This window comes from Chenopodium quinoa, unplaced genomic scaffold (assembly GCF_001683475.1).
Source record: "Chenopodium quinoa cultivar QQ74 unplaced genomic scaffold, ASM168347v1, whole genome shotgun sequence".
Taxonomy (NCBI): domain Eukaryota; kingdom Viridiplantae; phylum Streptophyta; class Magnoliopsida; order Caryophyllales; family Amaranthaceae; genus Chenopodium; species Chenopodium quinoa.
The window spans coordinates 1638237-1660198 of record NW_018743021.1 but is presented as its reverse complement, the minus strand read 5'-3'; the positions used below and the strand labels follow the sequence as shown (position 1 = coordinate 1660198).

Sequence of the window (21962 nt, the reverse complement as noted above, 5' to 3'; positions counted from 1 at the left end):
AACAACGATGATGCACATGATACATAATTTGCTAACAAATTTTTATTTTCCTATTGTCGTTGTTGTGAGTATAATAATAAAAAAAAATTAGGATGGGAGAAACCGTAAATAAATCTCACAAATACGAATATATAATACGAAGTACAGTACAAATAATATAATTGTTGAAGAAGTGTCAAGTTATGAATACTAGGTTAGTTCCCGTGCCATACATGCACGGTAATTTTCAATAATTATTAACTATTATTATGATTAGTTTTTTATAAAGAAAAAAAACTAAAACAAATTTTAAGAAAGATATGTTAGATATAAAATGATGTAGAAAATGATCAAAAGCATGTTAAAAAAAACTAAAAAAAATATATTTATATAGTTATGAATAAAGGGTTAAGAAAGATATGTTAGATATAAAATGATGTAGAAAATGATCAAAAGTATGTTAATAATATTTTTGTAAACTACATAAATTGATTTTAAGTAATTATATTGTATAAGATTATGGAGTTATTTTTGTATAAGATTTGTTTGTTTAATACAATTTTATACAAAAAAAAAAAAAAAAAAAAGGACACACTAGTAGATGACATATATCATTGCTGGTGTGTCTTACACTATATAGTTATTGATGATCTGATGCTGATATAATAGAGTAAAAATTTCTCACAGTTTTTATGGGCCCATATTAAATTAGATAAATTAGTACTCCGTAATTTATTAGTGAAATGGTGGGCCCAATATTAAATTTCTGCATCCCTTTTTTTTATTATACTTTTCTTTTTCCTTTCTCTCTCTCTTTCGAAGTACTTTCCTTCTAAGATGAAGCTCGGTGTATCTGTGTATATAGCTTCAATGGAGTTCTAATCTCCAACCTAAATTATCAACGCGGGGGCCATCAGGGGGGGCTGAGCCGTCGCTCAAGCTGCTCCCCCTTATAGCCGACCCTGTCTTAGCCTTTTCACTTGCTTAAATCTCGTGCAAAACGTTATGGGACATGTAATTTGGGGCAAAAGATAATCTAAACATATTTCTAGTTTGTCAATATAACTATTAATTGTCAAAGGACCTTTTTTTTTCTTAAAACTTATTTAAATTTATTTTATTCGGACTTATATACTACTTATCTTAACTCATTTAAACTTATTAGCTATTTTTATTTGAAAAAAGCCAAAATAAATTTAGTAATACTTCCTCCATTTTTTTAATTGTATTGCTTTTTAACAAAAAAGGAAAGAGATACAACTTATTTGAAACTTCCGTTTTAGAAAAGTGATGCAATTAAAAAATAAGCGGAGGAAGTATAAGCCCAAATGAGGGGCAATAAAAAGTGTCATGTGACACTTTTAACTCGAAGTGAGAAAAACTAACCCAACCAACCCAAGCTTATCTGACCCGCAAAAACCTGATTTAGATTTCAACTTAGATGGATAGTTTTACACAATAAGAATAAGTTAACATAACTCAACTTTAAAATGCATCCTAAACTCTGGCGTAGTCAAACGCGACTCGTTTACCTACCTCTACTTTTAACTACTTTAACAAACTTCTCACCAAAAAAAAAAAAAAAAAAAAAAAAGAAAAAAACTAACACACAAATATTATTTTGGGTAATTAGGTACTTGTATGATAATTAACTTAATTTCAAATTTCATGAAAGAGTTTTGATATTTTGAAAATTTACTTTCATTCGAATTTAACAAATTTCCATGTGGAATTGAGTTAGACTTAATTCACTTCACTTTAAAAAAACAATATTAAGTAAAAATAATTTAATTTACTTAAAATTCAATAACTATAAAAATAATTTTAATTCAACAAAAATAATTTCATTACATCAAAAATAAAGTCAAGTGAACGGAACCTTTGCCTCCACAAACAAGAGAAAATATAAGTTCATTTTCATGTGTACCCTAGTAATGTTGATTTATTCACAGAAACACCATAATGACTGAGATTTTATATTAATTTATTTATCAAATTACCACTAGATAAACGTTTTTTTTGTTCATGATAGAGATGAAGTGGGGCTCCCAATGAAGCCAGAAGAACAAGAAATCTTTCCCTCTTTGCTGCTGTGCGTGGCCTCAATCTGATGCTGGCTTCTGGACGAGCTACACCACCATAACCAATGTCTTCTTCTACCTTGACTCCCAATCTTCTTCAAACCATATCCACTCAGTTTCCCTCTCTCTCTCATCATCAAACCCCCTCAACTTCTCGAATTCTATTCAATCGCAAATCAAAACACCCAATTTCATCAAAATCACCTTCAATTCTAACCCCATTTGCAGCTCTTTCTGACCCTTTTGTCCTCCAAATTGCAGAAACCTTTGAAGATTCTCTCTCCTCCTCTTCTTCTTCAGCACCTTTACCATTGCAGAAACTAAGGGATTCTTCTTCTGAGTCCCTTCTTTCTCTGTCATGGCCTACTCGAAAAGATGAACCCTATCGATTTACTGATACTTCCTTCATTAAATCCTCTGAAATTCAACCTATTACTAACCCACCTCAAGATTCTGACATTTCCAGTGTTTCTGAGGATACCCATTTGCCCAATCTCACAATAATTGATGGATATTTAGTGGAAACTCTTTCCGGGTTATCGGGTTTACCCGAGGGTGTGTATGTGGGTAGCTTGTCAAAGCTATCTTCTGAAGGAATTCTGAAAAGGGTGTCTGAATTTGTGTCAAATGTTGAGGGGGATTTGTTTTGGTCTTTAAATGGGGTTGGAGCTCCTGATTTGATTGTTGTTTATGTGCCTGAAGGGTGCCGAGTTGATGCCCCTTTGAATTTGAGGTATTGCTCCGTTAAAGGGAGTGATGTCGGGTCGAATACATTGCCAGTTTCGAACCCGAGAGTATTGGTGTTGGTAGAGAAGGGAGGAGAGGTGGGTATAGTTGAGGAGTTTGTGGGTGGAAATGGTAATAAGTGTTATTGGACTAATTCTGTTCTTGAGGTGATCATTGGTGAAGGAGCAACATTTAGCCATTCTTATGTACAAACACAATCTTTGGGAGCTGCCCATATTAAGTGGACTTCCATTAGGCAGGTATATTTGGTTCTGCTTTTATTATGTTTTGTTGTTGATTTGAGTGTTAATATGGGCAACAGTTATATTATGTGATTTCCTTTACTTATAACAGTACCATTTCGGAATTAAGTGCATTGCTATAATGCTATGTAATTGCCTTTGCTTCTGTTCTTGTTAGTGCATTAGCATTTTGGATTAAGTGCATTATTCTGTAAATGTCTTTACTTCTACTTTTGTTAGTGCACTAGCATTTAGTAACTAAAGTGCACTCAGTGTGATACTGTTTACTGTATTGGTGGTATGATAGCCTTAATTAAACTGGTTCTGAAATAGATATTGCACCTTTATTGTCACTGTTAGGTAAAACCAAAACTAACAATTGAATACTGAGAAGAATATGTAGGTTCTACTGATATATGAAATAATGGAGTTATAGGAAACTCTACATGAACTGGCGGATACAGATATACAGATTAGCACTTCCTGAGAAGTGAGAAGACTGAGAACTGATTAAGTACATGAATAGTTGCATCAGTTTTGACTGAATTTTGGAATGAATTTGTATGTTCTTTTGAATCATGTTTTTGGGCACTGTCTAAGATACAACAATACTGCATTGTGGCAAAGATTCCTTAGTAGTCATTGATAATGTTTCTGTGTTATTTCTGTATGATGTTGCAATAGTAAGGAAGTTGTCGAATGAATAGGGACATTTGTAAGGGAGATGTAGGAGGAGGCTGCTTGTCTGTGAAATTGTGAACCAGGTGAGTTGAAACTTTTTTGTGAAAAAATTATGTTAGATTGCAAGAAAGATCCAATTGCTCTCCTATAAAGATTGAATTTGTTTATAAAGGCTGTTTTCTTTGATTATGACTAAGTGTTTTGATAGTAAAAGATAAAATATAGAATAAAACGTGCTGCAGCAAAGAATCCTCTTTGGTAGTATTCTTGTATAAAGAAGCAAGCGTTGGGTAGTATTCTTGTCTAAAGATGCTGCGTTAATTTTTGTGCCCAGCCTATTGTAATGGACTACTACTAATTATGCAAGTTATAATACGAATTTTAGATTTACTAGAAGGAAGGCTTGAGTGTTTGATTGATTACGAACTAAGATGACAATAGCTTGATCATATTAATCTCACCAAGTAGCTTGAGGCTACTACTCTCCATGGAAGTCACTCAAATTTTGGATACATACTACTAAGTTTACTATCATACTTATAGAATTAGTCTTAGGTTGATACATGTGAATATTAACTAAAATGGCAAAACCATATTAGACATAATGGAAGTTTTGTTGCTTGTTTTCCTTAGTTACTTAATGGGTTTTGTCCTCTTGTTCTTTGTTGTTGTTGCTGCTGACTTCTTGGCCCTTGTTGTTGGTGTTGACCTCTTGACCATTGACTCTTGTCTTGCTACCTTTGGATCTTCGGGTATACACTTGTATGGGGTCGGGTCATAGGATGATCCATAACATTACCCGCCGGCTCGAGATTCACCTTGTCTTCAAGGAGGAAAGCTGGAAATCTCTTCGCAATGGCTGCCCCCTCCTCCCAAGTCGCCTCAAATCGTGGTATCCCTCAACACTTCTAAGTGTGGCTTTCCCCCAATCTTCCTATACAGGACTTCCAATAATTCCACGGGTTCCACCACCAATTCCATGTCCGCTGTTAATTGCTCCGGGATTGAAGGATTGACCCATACTTCCCATAGTGCCCTTTTTAGTTAAGAAATGTGGAACACCGGATGGATTCTACTTGATGAAGGCTATTCTAACTTGTATGCAACCTTCCCAATTTTCTCGAGAATGGTGAAAGGGCCATAGTACCTGGCTGCTAGCTTCTCATAAGGCCTCTTGGCTAGGGAGCGTTGCCAATAAGGTTGTAATTTCAAATAAACCGCTTCCCCAATTTCGAATTGTTTGTCTCATCGCCTTCGGTCTGCATTCTTCTTCATGACTTGCTGAGGTTGGCCCTAAGTTCGTCCAGAACCTAATCTCGCTCTTGCAGCCACCTGGTGTGAGGAGATATGTTGTAGGAGTATTCGGCCCATGGCAACCACTTGGCCCACTTGGGCTGAATGGATGTGAAACACCGCACATAATCCTCGAGGCTTTTGTTGACAATCTCAGTTTGACCGTCGGTTTCGGGGTGATATGAAGTACTTCGCATCAACCGTGTACCTTAGAAGGCGAAATAGTTCCTTCCAAAATAGACTCATAAAAACTCGATCTCGATGCGATACTATGTTGACCGAAAATCCGTGGAGTTTCACCACCTCGCGCACAAAACAGTTTGCCACCTTAAGTGCATTATAATGGTGTTTAAGCCCCACAAAATGCGCTTATTTGGACAATCTGTCCATCACCACCAACACCGAGTCTACACCTTTCGATAGTGGCAATCCTTCGATGAAATCCATCGAAATATCCTTCCAAATCGCTTCCGGAATCGGGAGTGGTTGTAACAATTCCGTCGGACTTTGCTGGGACACCGCGCATTTGCGTACATATTCGCCGATCTATTTTCTCATGCCCGACCAAAACCAATCCGCCGCCAATCCGAGATAGGTTTTTACTTCGCCGTCGTGTCCTCCGGTGGGGAAGTCGTGATGTTCGAAGAGAAGAGTTAGGATGATATGGGAGTTCCTGGGATCGCAATTCGACCCTTGTACAACACTCTTTCTCCTTCCAAAGCAAACCCCTTCAATTATTCTTCCCTCTCCATTAGGCCTAATCTGATTTGGCCCAACTAAGGGTCCAATTTAATCTCTTCTTCTAATTTCTGCCAACTGACCTGCTTGCTGAAGCACATTAAGGCATTGAGTTGTAGGCCTAATTTTGCTAGACAAGGCATCAACCATCTTGTTGGATGGGCCAGGCTTGTATTGGACTTCAACAATTAATTTCCTTACCCACTTTTGATAGTCTTCACCCACTTCATTTTGCCGAGTAATGTATCGTAGGCTTTGCTGGTCCGATCACGAAGTGTCGTACGAGAAGTTAGTGCTTCCATCAAACTACGACTAAGTACATAGCCATTAACTCTTTCTCGTATATTGATTTTTCCCGTGCTCTAACTCCCAAGAGCTTACTATAAAAAGCTATGGGCCGACCTTCTTGCATCAACATGTCCCCAACCCGTAGCCCGAAGCGTTGATTTCAACCACGAACTCCTTGTGGAAATTCGGTATGGCTAAGACCGGGCGGTGGTCATAGCCTCCTTGAGCCTTTGAACGACCTTCGTTGTTTCATCGGTCCACCCAAAACAATCTTTCTTCAACTGGCCGTTAATGGGCCTGCGATATGGGCATACTTGGACACAAATTTTCGGTAATAGCCCGTGAGCCTAAGAAATCTTCTAAGCTCTCTTAGATTTCGTGGGATGGCTAACTCAAGAATGGCCCTCACTTTCTCTTGATCCATGGCTACTCCATGATGGGAGATGACATGGCCCAAATATGCAATTTCGTTACTGCCAAACTCACATTTCTTCATGTTGGCATAAAGTTGTAAGCACTCCAAGTTGTAGATGTAGCAAGTGTTCTTGTTCATCCTTGCTATAAACAAGGATGTTAAACAAGGATGTCATCAAAGAAAACCAACACAAACCGCTTAAAAATGGCCTAAATATGTCGTTCATCAACGATTGGAATGTAGCCGGTGCTTTTGTTAACCCGAATGGCATCACTAGAAACTCGTAGTGACCCTCATAGGTGCGAAACGCGGTTTATGAGTGTTTTCAGCCTTGACCCGGATTTGGTTGCATTCGGCCTTGAGGTTGAGTTTTGAGAAAACCTGAGCTCCATGCAACTCGTCTAGTTGCACATTGAAAACCGGTATCAGATATTTATGCGGAATAGTTTCTTTGTTTAAGGCCCAATAGTCAATGCAAAATTGCCAAGAACCGTCCTTAATTATCTGAAAATCCGAAAATCCAAAAATCCGTTGATCCGATCCAAAAATTATGTATATCCGATCCAAAAAACCGGGTATCGGATGGATATCGGATATCCAAATTTCAGATTTCGGATATCCGAGAAAAAGTCGGATATCGGATATCGGATTGGAGATTATACTATATCTTTTTTTACATGTTATAAAACATATCAAACCTTAAAATTTGAGACCCCAATATAAATCCCTCATACAGTCAGACCCCCCACCCGCCTCACTTTCTCCTCTTTCTCTCTCCTTCACCTCGGCACCTCCGCCCTTTTCTTCCCTCATTCTTAAACTTCCTTCTTCGCTACTTTCTCTCTCCTGTTTTCATCGAAGCCTCTTCATAAGTTCATACCAAATCAAAAGAGATTAATGTGCAGATTAGTTCTCACAACCTCTGCGGCTTCATCTTACAACCAACACCTCACCGTTCGTTCTCAGCGGCAACTTATCGACCGTTCTCACTCAAAGTCTCAAGCTTCGCATCAATGGGTAATGGACACATCTACATTATTTGCTAATTTTTTATAATTGAAAATGGTTTTAAATGATTATTTGTTCTATATATAAGCCTTACATTATTTTGGGTTCTTTATGCAAAATTAACACTTCGTATTTGGTTTGTCATTTGGGTTTTTTTATGCGTTATACTTTGATTTTTGATTCTAAAATTTTGGGATTATCACATTTTGTAATTTGTGGAATTAATAGATTAAAAAATATGCATAATTATAGTTGGTAATTACGAATTTAACTATATTATAAAAAGGGTAATTTTTGGATATCCGAAAATCGAATATTCGAAATTTTCGGATCGGATATCAAATATTTGGATTTTTGGATATGGATATCCGATTCGAAATCTGCTTTCGGATTGGATATCCGATCCGTGCTCACCCCTACCGTCCTTCTTCACCAAAAGGACCGGACTAGAGAAGGGACTAATAGAGGGTTGTATGATATCGGCCTCCAACATTTCTCCGATCATCTTCCCGTCTATTTGAATTTGGGGTATGGTCGGACACCCACGGGGTTGCTGCCATCTTTGAGTACTATGGAGTGTTCTCGTCCCCTACAAGGTGGCAATTCAGTGGGCATATTGAACACTATTTTTATATTGCTCTATCAGCCCACTTAGAAAAATGTTGGAATTTGGGCCTCCACATTTTCTGGCCCATCTTTTCCTTTCTTCTTATCCAGCCTATTAATCTCAACCTAAATCCCTTGCTTCTCCTTCCACAAGCTACATACCATGGCCTTCAAGGATATTTGGGTTTTTTCCAAGGTCGGCGAGTGTGAACTTCATGACGTGAGGTTTCCGGTTCGTGGCCACGGTGCCCAATTTTTCAAGCCACTAAACTCCCAAAATCAGATCGACGCCCCCCTAAATGTAATGGAAGAAAACTCTCCACCACTGTTAGTTCGCCGTCTAACTCCACTTTCACACCATCGCACACACCCCTACCCTTAACGGTATCACCATTCCCTAATGCCACCCTAAACTCTCCATTTCCAACCACCGCTAACCCTAACTCCTCGACTAACGTGGAAGAAATAAAATTATGGGTCGTGTCGGGATCCACCATCACCATCATCTTCCTTCCACTGACTCGTCCCCTTAATTTCATAGTTTTTGGGTTGGAAAGCCTACCACGGAACAAAAGGAAACCTTGATGGTAGCCTCTTCTTGGTTCTTGCTCGATTTCTCCTTCGCCACCTTCGCCTAACTCCTTGCGTTTTCACCATTGGCCGACACCCCACCTCTCGCTGCATTGGAAGAATAGGTCCTTCGCGCGTCGATCTTGGTACTCGGACATAATGAGTCTTCTCGTTCCTCAGGTGGGTTAGCTGCTGGAACTAGTAGTGGGTCGGCCCACATTACCAGACCCGGGGCTTTGGCCAACCTTGTAGTGTGGATCAGCCCACCACCTATTCCCTTGTTGCTACAGAACCGGATCTAACCCCACTTCTCCAAAACCCGCTGCCCACTTTCCTTAATTGGCTGACTCGACAACCCGCCCGGCCTAATCCATAGCTTGCTCTAGTGAAGCCGGGCATAATAATCGGACCTCTGACCTAATATCCTCCCTCAAACCATATATATTTTGACCTAACATCAAATTTTGTTAGACATCTTCCAACGGGGCGATAGTCCACTACGGTGGTGGTTTGAACGGTGGCCATTGTTCGTGGAAGGTTTTAGCGTTAGCTGGTCGAAATTCGTTAAGTACCTTTCTCCTGAGGTGCTAAACCAGCAACGGTCGCCTCTTATTGTCCCATTGGTAGCACTTCAATGTCGCGCTGTTCATGGCGACTACGACTGCTTCTAGCTTCCCCTTCTCCAATAATTTGTAGAATTTAGAGAACATTTCTGTCCTTATAATCCAATTATCGGGGTCCGCTCCTTTAAACGCCGACATTTCGAGCTTGCAGTGCTTCCACCTCCCACCTTCGCCTTGATCTTCACGATTCTCATCGTTCCACTGATCTTCCTGGTTCCATCTCCGATCATTACGGTTTCTTGAAATCAAATCTTGAAGTTCCTCAAAAAGCGGAGGAGGTCTAGGAAACTTGGGTTGCCTGCAATCAAATCTCGAAGTTCCTACTGAAATTGCAATTGTTCAGCTTGCTCTAGTATTCTTTCGGCTTCTTGTTGAGCACAAAATCGATCTAACCTCCTTTCAAGTTTTTGAACGGCCTCCTCGATTAATTTCTTCAATGTCTCCTGCCTCGATTTGCCCATATATATATATAAATGAACTGAGTCTTAAATATGCAAGGGGTTATTGTAAGTGGCAGAGTAGCATTGCTACCACGATCCACTGAGATTCAGCCATATGTCAGTTCGATTCATCCCTCCCCACACCCTATTCCCAAACAAACACCTATATTTTGGAAAACGAGGTTAGCGTTGCATCTTATATGCTAAAAATTGCTAAGTACGAGATAAAGATAAGTCACAATGCCTAAGTGTTGGGATGTTGGATGGTGCAAGGGCGTGTGTGGCATGTGCACAAGACATGTGCACCCAAGGATAAGACATACTTGGAGATATTTTGTCATAAGAGGGTATGTCGATTTTCCCTTAAGACTTGATGATTAAGGATGGATGAGATTGTTTCGCACACTATTTATGACTCCCAAGGCCATTTGGGAACCCATGGAAGTACTTGGATGCACAATCTCGCCGGGTGAAAAAATAACATACGGAAGCCAAATATGAAGACTAAAATACACGAAATCAGATCAATTTAGGAGGTGTCGAGGCCCGATGTCGGAATTTCACGGAACACTATGGGATGCATCCCGGGTAATATAATATTGTTTCGACCCATATGTGACCATTGTTCGGCTACATAAAGGCTCCGTGAGAGCTTATAGCAGCCAATATAAGAGACGTGTACGAAAACAGATAAATTGGATGCTTAAAGGCAAGTTGGATGGTTCCACGGCTTCCACCCACTCAATTAGACTCCCGTAGGGTACTAGGGACCATGGAAAACATCTCGGCAATTTTTATATTCGGGCAAAGAAAAGTAAAAAAATTTCCAAAATTGAAAGCTATTGTCCACGTTTTTTGAGGAAGTTTGCAGGTTTCGAGGCCGATGTCGAAAAGTCTTGAGATACTAGGGCATGCATCTCGGGTTCTTATAATGCCGTTTGGAACCATATATGATCATTATCTGTTGTCATAAACGTCCGTCGTAGGCTTGGTTAAAGAAATCGGTAGAAGTTGTAAAAAGTAAATTGGATGCTTACATGCAAATTGGATGGTTTCACCCACCCAATTGGACTCACGTAGGGTATTAGAAACCATGGAAAACATCTCAGCAATTTTTGTTTTCGGGCAAATAAAAGTCAAAAAATTTCCAAAATTGAAGGCTATTATCCACGTTTTTTAAGGAATTTTAGAGATTTCGGGGCCGGTGTCGAAAAGTCTGGAGATGCTAGGGGATGCATTTCGGGATCATATAATGCCGTTTGGAACCATATATGATCATAATATGTTATCATAAACGTCCGTGGTAGGCTTAGTTAATGAAATCGGTAGAAGTTGTAATCAGGTAAATTGGATGGTTCCACCTACCCAATTGGACTCCCGTAGGTTATTAAAGACCACGGAAAATATCTCAACAATTTTTATTTTCAGGCAAAAAAAGTTTAAAAATTCCAAAATTGAAGGCTATTATCCACAATTTTTGAGGAATTTTTGGGCCGGTATCGAAAACTCTTGAGATACTAGGGGATGCATCTCGGGGCCATATAATGCCGTTTGGAACCATATATGATCATTATATGTTGTCATAAACGTCCGTGGTATGCTTAGTTAATGAAATTGGTTGAAGTTGTAAATAGGCAAATTGGATGGTTCCACCCAATAAATTGGACTCCCGTAGGGTATTAGGGACCATGGAAAACATCTCGGCAATTTTTACTTTAGGGAAAAAAACAGTAAAAAAATTTCAAAAATTGAAGGCTATTATCCACGTTTTTTGAGGAATTTAGGAGGTTTCGAGGCCAATGTCGAAAGGTCTTGAGATACTAGGGCATGCATCTCGGGGTCATATAATGTCATTTTGAACCATATATGATCATTATATGTTGTCATAAACGTTCGTGGTAGGCTTAGTTAATGAAATTGGTAGAAATTGTAAACATGTAAATGGATGCTAAAAGACAAATTGGATGGTTTCACCCACCCAATTGGACTTCTGTAGGGTATTAGGGACCATTGAAAACATCTCGACAATTTTTATTTTCAGGAAAAAAACAGTAAAAAATTTGCAAAATTGAAGGCTATTATCCATGCTTTTTGAGAAACTTTGGAGGTTTCGGGCCGTTGTCGAAAAGTCTTGAGATACTAGGGGATGCATCTTGGGGTCATATAATGTCGTTTGGTACAAAATATGATCATTATATGTTGTCATAAACGTCCGTGGTAGGCTTAGTTAATGAAATTGGTAGAAGTTGTAAACAAGTAGATTGGATACTTTAAGGCAAATTGGATGGTTCCACCCACCTAATTAGACTCCCGGGGGAAATTAGGGACCATGGTAAACATCTCAGTAATTTTTATTTCCGGGCGAAAAAAAGTAAAAAAATTTCCAAGTTCAGTCGGACCATGATACCGAGAGTGAATTTGAAGTTGAGGCTCACACAGCTTCAGACGGGACCCTAAGGGCCCGACGTACCCGTCATACCGAAAGGAGGGAACGGGAACATCTTCAAACTGGAAGTGAGCCAGCAGGCGCACCGCCTGTTCGGCAACAGCCGACTGATGGGTCTGCTCCCATCACAAGGAACGAACTCATGACCTTCATGAGGAACTTCAAGGGAGAGATTCAAGAGTTGATCAACAAGAAGCCGCCTGCTCCAGTCAAGGAGCAGTCGGCTAAGAAACCCTCCACTTCACTGAAGAGGAAGCCAGTTCAAGGGCGAGAGGCGACTCCTCATCCTAAATCTAGGAAGCGGGAGCCACCTGCCCTTGATTTCACAAAATTCCGTTTTCCTACAGGAAATAGGAAACCTGTTCGTCATATTCAGGCGGACGGGTCGAAGCAAACATTCACAGACGCTCGGCTACTGCTAGAGCAGAAGAAGAGTGACCGATTGTCAGAGTCGGCCTCTACTTCAAACTTTCAAGACAGTCTGCGAAATGCCTCGATGAGGCATACTCAGTCGTATCATGAGAGTCAGTCAGGCGGCACCTCCCGTCAGTCCGGCTTTCATAGCGACCAGGCGGTACCAAACTTACCGTTTGTGCCGCAACAACAATATTTTTTGCAGCCACCTCCGTTTGGTGGACCTGCGGCAAAAAACGTCCAACCTATGGACTGGCAGCTACGGTTGCTTAGACTTGGTGAACAGCCGTCGACCTTCTCCAAGGAAATTACTGAAGCCGCTCAGCCGGCCAAAGTGAAAAATGTACTAGTAGGCGCCTATGACGGCACTACTAACCCAGAAGACTGATGGCATTCACCAACTTGATGTACCTTCAAGGGTTGGATGATCCCACTTGGTGCAAGTGTTTCCCAGCGACTCTCAAAGTAATCGCACAACAATGGTTCGGCAACCTGCCGACTGGTTGTGTAAATAGCTTCAGGACGCTTGCTTACTTATTCACCTCCAACTTCGCCATGAACATCCCTGCGAAGAAAACGACCCTTGATTTAGGGACAATTCAGCAGGGCGAGAAGGAGGGGCTTCGTTCTTACATCAGGCGGTTTAACCTGATGAGAATACAGATTCAAGGGTTACCGGATGAGGTAGCCTATACTGACTTTTTCAGAGGTCTCAAAGACGGGTCTACCTTCAAATTTGATTTGGTTCGAAAGAGGGTGGCGACTCTTCAAGAGGCCTTGATTGAAGCAGAAGCCTATATACAGGCGACTGATCTTTGTACGGTAAAACAGTCGGACGGGAAAAGGTTCGACAAAAGAGAAGGACGACAGAAACAGTCGTCAAACAAAGATGAGAAGAGAAAAGAGGTCTGGGCGGCTGATTCCTCTAAACAGCCGGCCCAGAAAAAGAAAAAAGAATTCAAACCTTACTCCCCAAAGTATGCGTTTAACAAAGATAACCAGTTTATCCTAAAAGAAATCAAGGGACGGATCTCAATTGAGAAGCCGGTCCCCATGAAGGGTTCTGCAAACAACCGGAACCAAGATAAATTTTGTGCTTATCATGATGATGTTGGTCATCACACCAATGACTGCATCAGTCTCATGCGGTATCTGGACCGCCTGGCTGAGCAAGGTGATCTTGACACTTATGTCAAGAAATCTACGGGGACACTTCCTCAAAAAAGCAGTCGGCCAAAAAGAATCAACAGGCCGACAGCTCCGATACAGATGATGCAATCGTCTACACCATTGCAGGCGGCTTCTCAGGAGGCGGCCCCACTATTAGGGGCAACAAAGACAATATCAGGCAGTTAGATGTAAATTCCGTTCACCAAGAACGGCCGTCCAAATATTCATTTCCTGAGATTGTCATCACTGAAGAAGATCTAGGAGGGGTAAGAGGGCCGCATGACGACCCTATCGTTATTGAATGTAAAGTGGCCAACCAGAGAGTTGGCCGAATCCTCATAGATACCGGAAGCTCCTCAGATCTCATCAGTAGCAAATGTCTGTCGAAACTAAAATATCAGACTGATTGCATACATCCGACCTCCCACCCTTTAGTAGGGTTTCGAGGAGGAGTCGTCCACCCACTGGGACGAGTGGATTTACCCATCCGCCTGGGCGAAAAAGGGGAAGGACGACACATGGTAGTCCGGTTCCTGGTAGTAGAAGAACTCTCGGCCTACAACATGATTCTGGGTCGACCAACCCTGAATAATTCCAAGGCTGTTATAATCCCATCTCTTATGTTGCTCAAGTTTGAGAGGGATAATGGAACAGTCGGCTCCCTAAGGGGAGATCAGAGGATGGCCCGAGAGTGCTATCTCTCGGATGTCAAGCCCACTGTTATGGCCACTGGGTCAAGCGGTGAAAAAACAGACCTTGACAATGTCAAGGAGACTGCGTCTGTTCAACAAGCAGGCGACAAGAAGAGAAAGACATCCCAGACAGGGGCCGCAAGAAAAGAAAGAAAATAGCAATCATTGGCAGAGGAGCGGTCGGATGAGTTCCGCCTGGTGAGCATGCAGACCTAATCTTAGACGACTCACGTCCTGACCGAACAGTCAAAGTTGGGACGACTGCTCTGAGAGACCTTGGTGACGACTTTCACAAACTATTGAAAGAGTAGAAGGACATCTTTGCATTCGTAGTCCATGAAATGCCAGGCATTAGTCCTGATCTGGCGGTACATAAACTGGCCGTGGATCGAAAAAGAAGCCGGTACGGCAAAAGAAGCGGAACCATGGCGAAGAAAGAAGTCAGGCGGCAGCCGCCGAAGTTAAAAAATTACTTGATGCAGGGTTCATTCGGCAATGTTACTTCCCAGACTGGGTTGCAAATGTGGTGCTTGTTAAAAAGCCGAATGGCACCTGGCGAATGTGTGTAGACTATACAGACTTAAACAAGGCGTGCCCCAAAGACAGTTACCCTCTGCCTAAAATTGATAACCTGGTCGACTCAACAGCCGGCCATGCTTTGATGAGCTTTATGGACGCCTATTCTGGTTTCCATCAAATTCCTTTATGGAAGAAAGATCAGGAGAAGACGGCCTTCGTCACTGATCAGGGGTTATACTGTTACACGGTCATGCCGTTTGGTCTTAAGAATGCCCCGGCTACCTTCCAGCGAATGATAAACACTGTGTTCTTTGATCAGATTGGGAGAAACGTCGAGGCATACATTGATGATATGATTGTCAAGACTAAACTTCAGAAAGATCATCTGTCGGACCTCCGAGAAACTTTCGCCACACTCAGGCGGCACCATGTCATGCTCAATCCCAAGAAATGTGTATTTGGAGTTGAGTCTGGGAAATTTCTCGGATTCCTTATCAATCAGAGAGGAATAGAGGCGAACCCTGAGAAGGTGCAGACGGTCATTGACATGCAGTCGCCTCGTAGCATCCGAGAGGTTCAGAAGTTAACAGGTTGTCTGGCGGCCTTGGGAAGATTTCTAAGCCGATCAGGCGACAAATGCCTATACTTTTTCCAGGCAATTAAGAAAAAGACAAGGTTTGAATGGGGGCCGGATGCTGAGGCCGCCTTCCAGAAATTGAAAGTTCACTTACATTCCTTGCCGAGGCTGGTCAACCCTTTGCCCAAAGAAGTACTCTACATGTACCTGGCCGTCTCTGATCATGCGTTAAGCGCTGTTCTCCTTGCTGAAAGAGACGGCTGTCAGCTCCCGGTCTACTTTGTCAGTCACGTACTGAAAAATGCCGAGTTGAGGTATCCCCTAGTGGAGAAACTTGGTCTTGCACTCTTCATGGCTGTTAAAAAATTGAGGCCCTACTTTTTGGCACATGCAGTCGTCGTGTATACAGACCAACCTATCAAGCGGCCACTTACCATCATGGAGTCGTCAGGCCGAATGATCAAATGGGCCATAGAAATACAGAGCCTCGAAGTTACTTTCGAGCCTAGAAAAGCAGTGAAGGGGCAAGCCTTTGCTGACTTTATTGTAGAGATGACTCGTCCTCCTGACTCTCAAGTTCCAGACCAAGTATGGAAGGTATATGTGGACGGAAGCTGTACTTCAAATGGTTGTGGAGCAGGCGTCATATGTCAGTCGCCAGAGGGTGACAGGTACGAGTATGCTCTACGCTTCAGTTTTCAGGCTTCAAACAATGAGGCAGAATATGAAGCTTTACTAGCCGGGATCCGCATGTGCAAGGCGGCAGGGGCAAGAAAAATAGACGCCTGTTCCGATTCACAATTGATAGTGAGTCAGTACAATGGCGAATACGAAGCAACCCATCCGGCCATGATCAAGTATTTACAGGCGGTCCGACAATCAGTCGGCTCCCTTGAGGATTTCCATCTGATCCAAGTGCCGAGATCAGAAAACAACCAGGCGGATGCACTGTCAAAATTAGCATCATCCGCCTCCTCTGATACTCCTCGAACTGTTTTTTGGGAAGTAATGGAGAAGAGAAGCATCGAGGAAAACCCTATTGGAATCCTAGACAGAAGCTCAACCTGGATGGATTCAATCAGGGCATATCTGACAAACGGTACACTGCCGGATGATCCTCAACATGCGGCAGCACTGAAAAAACGAGCCACCTGTTTTGAAATGATAAAGGGAGAACTTCACAAAAGGGGGTACCTTCAACCCTTCTTAAAGTGTGTTACTCCAGAAAAGGGACGAGAGATACTAGACGATCTTCACTCTGGTTACTGTGCTTCTCATATAGGCGGTAGGACGCTTGCTCAAAGGGCAAGGCGGCAGGGCTACTTTTGGCCTACTTTGGAAGCAGATGCAATGGAGATGGTGAAAAAATGTGACAAGTGCCAAAGGTTTGACAAACTAATTCACCGTCCGGCTACTGACCTCACTACCATTCATAGCCCACTACCGTTTGCTAAGTGGGGCATGGACATTCTGGGTCCATATACGCCTGCTACAGGCGGAAGGAGGTACATACTTGTTGCCGTTGACTATTTCACTAAATGGGTAGAGGCGGAGGCTGTAAAGGGAATCAAGACGAAAGATGTAATTTCATTCATTTGGAAAAATGTCATCACTCGGTTCGGGGTTCCCATGTCTATGGTTTTTGATAATGGTCCCCAATTTGAGACGCCTGTTCTCAAAAGCTGGTTGGGTGACCAAGGAATTGCAAACTACTTTGCATCTGTCGGCCGTCCACAAGCAAACGGCCAGGTAGAAGCCTTTAATAAAATCATCTCGGACGGTCTCTAGAAAAAGATTGAACGAGCAGGCGGCCTATGGGCGGATGAACTACCACATGTTCTCTTGGCCATTAGGACGACTGAAAAAGGGGCGACTGGAGAAACTCCATTCCTCCTAACTTACGGTGCGGAAGCTGTTCTTCCAATAGAACACTACGAGCCGACTCTTCGAGTAATGCTATATGACGAAGAGGCAAACTGGGAAGCCATGCGCCTGGCATTAGACTCACTTTCTGAAAAGAGGGGCAATGCTGTCTTGCGCCATGAAATCTATCGCCTGAGAATGACTAGATCATACAACAAAAAAGTACACAGGCGTCCACTCAAAGTAGGGGACTTTGTACTTAGAAAAATGGAAGCAGTTGGTAGGGCTAATGAGTCTGGCAAACTAACTCCCAACTGGGAAGGACCCTACCGAATCTGTGAGGAAGTCAGGGACGGTACCTACCGTCTGGAAACACCAGACGGACAACCGTTGCCTCGAACTTGGAATGTAGATAATCTTAAGAAATATTTCTTTTGAATGATGTAAATAGTCAAGAGCTACTTAAACAAAAGTTTGCATACTTACTATTCAATTTTGTACTAAGAGGGGCACGCCTACTAACAAATAGTCGGCTACTCTCCATGTTTAATTTTTATTCTTACTTAAGAGGGGCATGCCGTCTGTACCTTTACAGTCGGCTACTCTCCATTTAGTATTTTTACTCTCTTCAGAGGGGCATGCCGTCTGTACCTTTACAGTCGGCTACTCTCCATTGAGTATTTTACTCACAATAGGGGCATGTCGTCTGGACATATAGTCGGCTGCTCTCCATAAGAAGATGGCCGACTGGTTCCAAACACATAGCCACCTCCCTAATACTTAGCTAAAAAGATTAGGGCCTGGCCGACCCTGTGCCTAACAGGCGGCTACCCTCCTTTTACTTAGCACCTACGTTCACCAAGAACTTACCAAGGCCACAGGCCGAATGATCAGACCAGGCGCCAAGCCAACTGATCAAATCTTTAAGACTAATACGACCTGTCCCAACATCATAGCAGGCGTCCGGCGGCATCCCTCCGGATGAAATTCGTCGCAGAGAGCAGCTCCCTTTTGGGTGGAACATTGTTCTATAAACTAATTACACGGCACCTATACGACTGTCCCCAAGGGCAATCACGTAGCCGTTTTTGAGACAAGGATAACTCTATCACTAACCAAACCAGTGGTAGCAGTTGACATCTGTGTCAGATGACCGCCTGTATTACTTGGGATAAATGCAGGGGGTACCTCTTGTGTTAATAGCCAACAAACATTGGCGAATCAAGGGGTCTAGCCGGCCTCCGCCGCCTGGTACCTCTACTTCTCAAGCAAGAGTGACGGCGACTGAGTAACTCCAACGTTAACTCATAGTCACTCCCTCAAATTTGGTATGGAACCTAAAAGGTTTGAGTAGACCGCCTGTTTTTTGGCAAACAGGGGCACTCAAACCCCTATTCCTACTAGGTAACCTATTGAGTTAATAGCCAACAAACTTTGGCGAATCAAGGGGTCTAGTCGGCCTCCGCCGCCTGGTACCTCTACTACTCAATCTAGAGTGTGACAGAGACTAAGCAACTCCTATGTTAACTTATAGTCACTCCCTCAAACTTAGTATGGAGCCTAAAAGGTATGAGTCGTCCGCCTGTTTTTAGCAAACAGGGGCTCTCAACCACTACTCCTGCTAGGTTAACAAATTATGAGTTAAAAGCCAACAAACATTGGCGAATAAAGGGAAACAACCGGTACCCGCCGCTTGTTATCTCTACTACTCAGTTCCTTGGTGACTAGGTAACACTCATGTTTACTTGGTCAGACCACTTTCCTACTTGGTTAAATTTACAAATGACAGGACCGCCTGCCTAAAAAGGATCCAGACCTTAAAATAGTTCGAATACCGATTGGATAAATGGCCGACTGATCGTCTATCTTGGAAACAGACAACCAATCGTCCAGGGGCATAGGCGGCGGCGTGACTAACTATCCGTACTTGTCTGCAACTATCGGCCATGTAAAACAGTCGGTCTAGTGAACAATTGGATATTAGAATATGGAATACTTAGACAAATTTGAGGCAAAACAAAAATTCATTAAAAAGAAGCCGGTCATTAAAGACCGGCAAAATATTCAAAGCCCCGGCCCCCTGGCCGGGTAAATACAAAACAAACGGCACGCAGGCCGTGGAAAGAATACATAAAGCTTAAGAAGGGGGCAGATCTTCAATATTAGCAGCTGCCGCCTGGTCAGCACTCTTCTTGCTGGACTCGGCTTCAGCTGCATCCTTTTTTGATGCCTTACCCCCAAGCGGCACAAGCGCCACTACCGGCTCCTCCTCCTCCAACGCTTCCTCCAACGCCTCTTCCTCAGCAGCCGCCAGGATCTCTTGATTATATGTATCAGAACACTGGCGGTACGTTTTTTCCCATGAGGCAAAGTCGGCATTAGGGAAGAGGCGGCCCCAAGTCATGCGCTGGATTTGAGCGGAGTCTTCCATCATCTCCCGGACCAGCTCTTTCTTCTCTTGCTCGGCCTTTTCCGAGAGCTCCTGAGTAAGACTCTTCTCCTGGGTCACCAGGCGTTCCTTTACGTTGGCCAAGGATTTCTCCAAGGCTTCGTATGAGTACATTTTTAGGCGAAGAGGTTTCAGCTCGGCCTTGAGATTGGTGATGGTCGCCTCCAGCTCGCCATTCCACTTCTGGGCCGCCTCTAACTGAGCCCGAACAGCGGCGGTAGCCTGCGCCTGATAATAAAGAATATCAATGGTCAGAACTTCATTTTGGGCAATTTGAAACATTGCCTTATCACAGTCAGAGGCGGCCATAGCTTTTGCAGCCTTTACCTCTTTGTTCTTCCGGTCAAGCGGCTTGCGAAGGCCGTTCACTCGGAGCAGGGCCTAAGTACAAAGGAACAGGCGTCAGTTTCCAAACAAAAAGAAAACAGGCGTCCAGAAATTCAAATACTCAAAAATATGCTAAGTATACCTCAGCAAGGACCCCTGCAATCCCGTCTAGGTCAAGGGTGCCGACACCCCTGACCGCCTCCCTTTCAGCTGGAGGAACTGCCCTGATCATAGACTTGGCCATCTCTACCAAGTCAGCCTCCTGAGGGCCGGCTGCATCAAGCATAAACAAACGGATTAGACCTAGTAAAAAAGGGAGCAAGTCTAAAATTTACAAGGACAACTTCATACTTCTAGGCGGCCCAGTTGGGGTTTTAGAAGAAGTGGCCGGCTGTTTCTCAGCCGCCACCTGTTTCCTGGCAGAACCAGGAGAGCTCGCAACAGTCGTCCTCCAGGCCTTGGGGTCCGGCTGTTGGGAAGATGAAGCTCTTGGAGCACCCGTCTAAAAAAAAAAAAAAAAAAAAAAAAGTCAGTATATGCATAAACACAACTCCAAAAAGAGGGTGAAAGGTTCGGAGCTCACCAAGGGTGCCCCCTTCTTGGGGGAGTCAGTTGAAGCTTGTTGCATGATGGAGGCCCGCAACATGGCCGCCGCAGTCTTGGAGGCGGTGATTTTGCTCATGGCGTCAGCTGCAAAAACAAACAGCAAAGTTAATAAAAGTCATAACAAGAAATGTATGGAACAACAGAGTATTCGACAGGCCGACTACCTCTTGAGCACCGACTGCTGAGGCCACAGGCGGCCAAGAAGTACTCGTCGTAGAGCCATTTGAAGCTCGGGACGCAGTGCAGGGGTACTTGCTCTCGTACCCCTGAAGTAGAGTCGACCCTCGACTCTACTTTAAAGAGTCCTTTATCAAGGATCTCTTTCTTAGCCTTGGGGGGAACAGGCGGCATGCTACGGCCGCCTGCAAGAAGGGGCGGATTCCTGTTCCACCTATTGAAGCGCTTGTTCAGCTCAGTGTCTGAACTCTCAATGATGAGGAAGGTGCTCCGCCAGTCCTTCCACATGTTTGCTTTACCTCTCGTCATGAGGTAGCCCCTGTGGCTTCTCAATTGATACCAGCCGGTACCGCCTGTCTTAGGGGTCCGGCTGAGATAGTTCATATGGGCGAAAGCCTCGAAGCTCGGCTCCACCCCGTGCAGTTCGCACCCGGCCACATAGCCGAGTACGTTAACCCAGGAGTTTGGGGCTAACTGCCATAACCCCAACTCATACCCATCCAAGATCCGCTGAACAGCCGGATGTAAAGGGAAGCGCAGCCCTGCCTTGATGGCCGCCTCGTTGCAGCCAAAGCAGGCGCTATCATAACTGGTACCAGCCGGCCAGACGACTGTGTCTTCTGGATCCGGCACAAACACTAGAAAGTCGGGGCCCATGGTGTGGTTTGCAATAAAGCTCTCCACTTTCTCTTGCATGGCTGTGATTCGGCCCCGAGGTACCGTGCAGTAGTAGGGGGTATTTAGCTCTCGGTAAGAGGCGGATGGCTCCGCCCAATTGTCCCCCTTCTCAACTGCGTGAGAAAGTCTCGCCTCTTGCAGGCGGCTGTTTTTCTCTTCTGTGTCCAAAGAAGCATGGCCAGAAGAGTTTGACTCGGAATCGTCCTCTGACGAGTCCGAAGAGGACGACTCCTCCCCTCTCCCGGAGGGGCCCGCCTCCTCTCTTTGAAAAGGAGCAGAATTGTTAACTGTTAAATGGGAAGGGGTCACTATGACTCCTCCCACAGAATTGCCGGCGTTCAGGCCGCCTTGTTT

General features: G+C 43.4%; 1 protein-coding gene across 1 annotated transcript in view; it reads left to right on the top strand.

Moving 5' to 3' along the window:
- The first annotated feature begins 2021 nt into the window (after nucleotides 1-2021).
- The window catches only part of LOC110730220 (protein ABCI7, chloroplastic-like), a 32017-nt gene continuing 12076 nt past the window's right edge, over nucleotides 2022-21962 (top strand). Inside the window, exon 1 of the mRNA XM_021910001.1 lies at nucleotides 2022-3046. Within this exon, the coding sequence (XP_021765693.1) occupies nucleotides 2126-3046 (921 nt within the window). The 5' untranslated portion in view covers nucleotides 2022-2125. The remainder of the gene's footprint in view (nucleotides 3047-21962) is intronic.